The sequence below is a fragment of the Cimex lectularius genome, unplaced genomic scaffold (genome assembly GCF_000648675.2).
Source record: "Cimex lectularius strain Harlan isolate CLEC.00 unplaced genomic scaffold, Clec_2.1 scaffold14, whole genome shotgun sequence".
Taxonomy (NCBI): domain Eukaryota; kingdom Metazoa; phylum Arthropoda; class Insecta; order Hemiptera; family Cimicidae; genus Cimex; species Cimex lectularius.
The window spans coordinates 1,018,548-1,024,547 of NW_019392637.1; the positions used below are offsets into that span (position 1 = coordinate 1,018,548).

Genomic DNA, 6,000 nt, shown 5'->3' on the forward strand with positions numbered 1-6,000 from the left:
GTTAGGTACACCTGAGAGAGAACTATAATGTTAAGTGAAATTGATAGCTGAACTAGAATGTTAATTGGCCCTTGTAGCACTACAATGCCAAGACAAACAACATGCAGAAACCATCCTCTGTCAATGTTTAGGCCTATGCAGTCTGTGATTCCTACTCCTTGTATGTCTGATACACACAGCGTGAAGCTTTGGTATCTGGTAAAACGCATTAAGTTTAATGTGATTATTTGTCTTTAACCTTACCATAGATCGTAACCTTCTCCTTGGTAAACTTAAAAACTGTCTGGTATTATCACTCCTTGCAAAAGGTTCCATAGGTTATTGTGATGTTCAACTTGAGCTAAAAGCGGTCCAGGGGAAGAGTCCCAATACTTCGATAATATTATCTGGCCAGTAGATTTTATGGTGTTTATTCATGGGGAAAACAAGTGGTCAATAATATGAAGATGACGTCATGAAATATCAATTGATCATGTGATAATCTTATGTACCGTGGGTCAAATGCATCAGTTGGCCCAATCGCCTTAGGATAGAGATATGACTCGATTTACATTTACGAGTATATAACGCATAGTTTGAAACCTGTATCGATCCTGATTTAATCGTCCAAAGGTCAGAGGCTTTTAAAGCGTATGACACAGTTGTCGGACCGTTGGGCATGGGGGGTCAATTGAACCACGCTTTTCGGCCGATTGACCACCGGTCTCGGTGAGAAAGTTTATCTAGTAGGGCCGTAAAGAGTCAACAGAACTTGGGGGGGGGGGGTCGTAGGTCAATAGTACAACGCCTCGGCGACCCTAGTCGGTCCTTTTACATTAAAAAAATAAAATAAAATAAAATAAAATACCAGGAATGAGAATGAGAAACACATTCGTAACGAGATGAGCAAAATTTATATCTGTCTTGAATTTTTTTTGGCAACGTGTCTAGACCTTTATAAATAAAAATTAAATGTCTTTCATCTCTGTCCTCTTTTTGACTTTTTTTTAAATAGAAATAGAAATGTAAAATTAATATGATTTTTGCTTTCGTGGATCTTCCTGAAGATTTGTGTGAGAATATGGACTTTTTTTTGTCTAGGGGCGATTTTTTTGGGTGATAAGCGGTGGTAAACAAGAAAGGGTTGAATAGAACACAAAGAACTCACGTCGTAGATGAAGCACATGACACGACGCCGGCCGGTTCGATTCTTCCTATTCTTTTCCCCCCTCTTTTATTTTCTTTATTCTCTATTCTTCACCACTCACACCCCCCACTTCGTCCCTTCTTCGATTCTCACTCAACCGTCAAACTAAAACTAAAACAAAAGAAAAATCCCGCCCCCGGCGAGGAGACCCGTGGCAAGAGCGAGTCGCGACTGAGCCGCCTCCGGACTCGGAACGTGCGCCGTGGCCGCCCCCACCGAGGACGGTTTACGGCCCCCCACCTTCAGACCAGGAGGACGTTATCTCGCCTCCTTTTCACAATCGGCCGATGCCCGATGCACGAGGGTTTGTCACTCGCGAAATGAAAATGAACAAATGAAACGGAAATCTACTTGCACAGGAAACACGCTCTCTTAAACACAGACGTTTTATCAGACCGGCAGGATGTACGGGAATGTCATAGACCACAAGGTCATCGGCTAATTATGTACCTAGATTTATAAGAATGACAGGCATGAACTATGTCTTCAGAGCTACTTGAAGACTATTTATGAAGATATTTAGCGTTCAGAAAGATTATAAGGGTCATTAGGACGTCGACGAATCTCTAATCATCAGTGTACAATAAGGCTACTGTAGTTATTACCGAGTTACAGGGGGAAGGAAGAAATTCTTCTTATAACGTGAAACAGGGAGTTAAAAGAGTGATTAAATGGTTACAAGGAGTACGAGAGAAATTAGAAATTGTGTCATGGTACAAGAAGAATACAAGGGTTCATAAAAGGTTTCGAGGTGTTAGGGGGAAATTCTTACTTATAGCGTGAAACAGGGAGTTAAAAGTGTGATTGAATGGATACAAAGAGCATGAGAGAAATTGTAAATTGTACAACGAGGTTACAAGACTTCATGTTTCCAGCAGGTCGATAATCTAGTTCATCGTTACAAGAATTCATTAATGGTTTGAAGAAGTAGAGGAGAAATTATAAGTGTAACGGAGAACAGGGAGGTTACAAGAGTGACGGAATGATTTCAAGGTGTAAGGGAGAAATTCTAAGTGTAACGGAGAATAGGGAGGTTACAAGAGTGACGGAATGGTTTCAAGGTGTAAGGGAGAAATTCTAAGGGTAACGGGAAAAGAAAGGATAGAAGAGTGATTGAAGAGTTACAAGGGGCATGAGAGAAATTAGAAATTGTGTCATGGTACAAGGAGGCTACAGGAGTTCATGCAAGATTTCGAGGTGTTAGGGAGACATTCTTCCTTGTAACATGAAACAGGGAGATTACTAGAGTTCATTAATAGTTTCAAGGTTTAAGGGAGAAATTCTTACTTGTAACATGAAACAGGGAGGTTACTAGAGTTCATTAATGGTATCAAGGTGTAAGGGAGAAATTCTAAGTGTAGGGAAACAGGGAGGTTACAAGAGTGATTGAATGGTTACAACGGGTATGAGAGCTATTGGAAATTGTGTAATTGTACAAGGAGGTTTCGAGGTGTTAGGGAGAAATTCTTACTTGTCACGTGAAACAGGGCGATTCCTCTCTGTAGCACATAATATAAAAATTCCCCCTTACACGTTGTAACCTAAATAAAAACCTAAAAACACTCTTATAACCTCCCTGTAACCTGACACAACTTGGAATTTCTACCTTACTATTTTTAACCAACCAGCATATAAGGATTTTTTATGGCGTGAGAATAAAAAGGGGGTAAATGGGAAGTAGGCGAGTACATACATGGATCGTGCATAATAAGGTGCAATCCTTTGAAACTACTAAACCAAGGATATACACCCGAATCATGAATCTGGCCGGAATAGAGAAACATACGTATCACGTGGGCTGTTTGTTTACGTGGGTAGTTCCGATGGAAGAGTGTTCGCACAAATCTCAATCCCTTGAGGGAAATTAAAAGACCCACCCTTACGTGCAATCGCCTGCGGGTGTTTTCATAAATTTAACAACGAGGCCGTTTCGCCCCCGCAGATTATTAATTATTTATTTAAAGCCGTTAGTAACGGAGGAAGAAGGGCTATCGACCGGATCGAACCGCCGCCCGCCCCCGCACCAACGGCGAACCCCTTTTCCCCATACATTGTTCGATGTTTCCAAGGGTAAATCCGTCGTTGTGAAAATATACTCAGTACATAGCTTGTTGCCCGTCGGTCTACAAAGCAAACAAATGTAAAAAGATAAAAATAGATTTTTGTAAAAACCGATGGAGGAAATTTGTTTAAAAAGACACATGTCCTTTCGAAAATAAAAGGGGGAGAAAAGGGCCCCGGGTTATTTCATTAGTGTCGAGGTGGCGGGTGAAAGGCGGCCGAAAGGGTTGAAAGAAGGCTTTCTCCTCGGACGGCAATTTTATTGGACGGCTCAGCCTACTCGGCCAATAACCCTCAAGCATTTCCGGAAGAGGACAGACTTTTCTTTCTATTATTGCGCATGTTCCAGAAGATACTGTAAATATTTAAATAAAACATGACTTGCGAAGAAGCGTAATGGAAAGTAGAGAAAGCGATCACCTGTTATTCCGTACCTCTACTAAAAGGAGGTTCCAAGAGTTATTGAAGGGTACTAAGTGTCTATCAAGTTACCGTGAAGTTTCAAGAAGGATATACTACGATTACACTCCATTCTGAAAAATGGAAGGAGTATAAAATGTTTACTGCCACACACCATAGAAGCGTTAACTTTATTGCAAATAAGAAGCTTTTAGGGTGTACCAGGAGTTATGGAAGGATATGTAATGCCTATCAGGATAACAAGAGGCATGCGAGTATATCGGGATGTCATACTCGATAGTAGCTTTTATTGGTTTCCAATTGTCAGGTTCCCAGGAGGTTTCATGAGTTAGTGTAATATTCTGTGTCTATCGGGATATCAGGAGGCATGCGGGTATATCAGGATGTCGTACTCGACAGATGCTTTGACTGTTATCCAGTTAATACGATTTTAAAATAGATTTTACAAAAGGACACAACGAGATCCTATAATTTGATTCCTCATAAAGAATATCAGGCTGCAACACACCATAGAAGCTTTTAGCAGTATTTCAAATAACACGATTTTAGGATGTAACAAAAATTTATGGAAGGATATGTACCTATCGGGAAAGCAGGAGACATTTCAGTATATCAGGAAGTTGTAGCTAGCAGGGGCTTTAACTGGTTTCAAGTTATCAGGATATAAGGAGGTTCGAAATGTTATTTGATGATATCAAATGTCTATCTGTATAACAAGAAGAATGCGAGTATATCAGGATGTATTACACGACAGAAGCTTTAACTCTTTTCAACACGACATTTGAAAAATGGCAAAAACGAAGGAAAAATACGAAAGGTTGTAGGTTGAGATGGGAAGTTTCCGAGTGGGTCGAGGTCACGATAACTCAAGTGGTTAGAGCAGCGGCGTATTGAGCCGAAGGTCGTGGGTTCGAATCCCGCTCGTGATACTAACATTTTCATCTCAACCAAGACCTTACGTAAAAAGTACCACATAAGCTTGAACTGTATTTCAATTAATAGAATTTTAGGAAGAACCTGGAGTTATGAAAGTCTAATCGCTATCGGGATAATAGCTGGCATGCGGGTATAGCAAGATGTAATTCTCGACGGGAGATTTAACTTGTTTCCAAATATCAGTATCCAGGAGGTTACAATAGTTATTCAAGCATTTCGAGTGGCTATCAACCACCACAACGGGCAATTCTCTCAAAGCGCCTGCATCCAGAAAAGATCTTCATGCAAAATAAGATTACAGCTGCAGATAGATTGGCAAGTTGAATGCCTGTCAAATAACAAAGGGATAAGATACAAAAATATGTTTCCTATGGTGGCACTTGAACTTGGTTATCTAAAGCAATTATTATAACCAAGGCATTTTTCAAAACAACAGTAAGGTTAATACGATCCACTCACGAACTGTGCAATCTCAATCTCAATATATTTAATATAATCCCTTCACCTAATTATGAGGAGGCGGAACATACGAGGATCTCGAATACATCATCATGCACTGCAAGAAACATGCAAATGAACGCAAAAATATGTTCGACACTCTCAAATGACAAAGAAATAAATCTTCAACCAGTTTATTGGATGTAAAGCTTTAATATCGTCAACAAATTAGCTGTGTACGGTGAATTGTTTAGTTTTATTAGGAATATCAATGTAATTGTGTAAATAATGTTGTATAAAATGTTTATTAGTATTATTATTAGTATTAGTATTAGTATTAGCGTTTATTAGCATTACTATAATATTATAAAATAGATTTGTAAAAAGACAATACGAATAATTTTCTTCCTCATCAAGAGTATCAGGATGCAACACACTACAGAAGCTTTAGCAGTATTTCAAATAACACGATTAATTTATGGAAAGATATGTAGGGCCTATCGGGAAAGCAGGAGACATTCCAGTATATCAGGAAGTTAAAGCTAGCAGGGGCTTTAACTGGTTTCAAGTTATCAGGAAATAAGGAGGCTCGAAGTGTTATTTGATGGTATCAAGTGTCTATCAGGATAACAAGAAGATGTCATATCGGCAGGAATTCAATACCTTTAACTGTTTTCCAATTATCAGGTTACCATGTGATTAGAAAAGTTATTGAAGTATTTCAAGTGAATTCCCTAACCAAACAGAATATACAAAGCTTTAATATCGTATATATAATTAGCTGTGTACCGTGAATTGTATAGTTTTATTAGGAATATAGTAAGTAGTGTAAAAAATGATGTATAATGTTTATATTACTATTATAATATTTTGCATATAAATATTTTGGAGTCAATAAAAAAAGTGTCTATTCTTTTTCTAACTGTAAATTAGAAGCTTAACTTTATTAATTCATGTAA

General features: G+C 38.7%; 1 protein-coding gene across 3 annotated transcripts in view; it reads right to left on the reverse strand.

The window, feature by feature from the left end:
* LOC106663047 (cAMP-specific 3',5'-cyclic phosphodiesterase) overlaps nucleotides 1–1,351 on the reverse strand; it is a 137,663-nt gene extending 136,312 nt beyond the window's left edge. Inside the window, exon 1 of one of the 3 annotated variants that reach the window (XM_014387560.2) lies at nucleotides 1,148–1,351. Coding sequence is in view for 1 of the 3 variants with exons in the window: in XM_024226910.1 (XP_024082678.1) it covers nucleotides 244–315 (72 nt within the window). In the remaining 2 variants the exon portion in view is untranslated. Of the gene's footprint in view, nucleotides 1–243; nucleotides 367–1,147 lie in introns of those variants that run through there. The other 2 variants (XM_024226910.1, XM_014387561.2) reach the window with 2 other exon arrangements.
* Nucleotides 1,352–6,000: the final 4,649 nt, after the last annotated feature.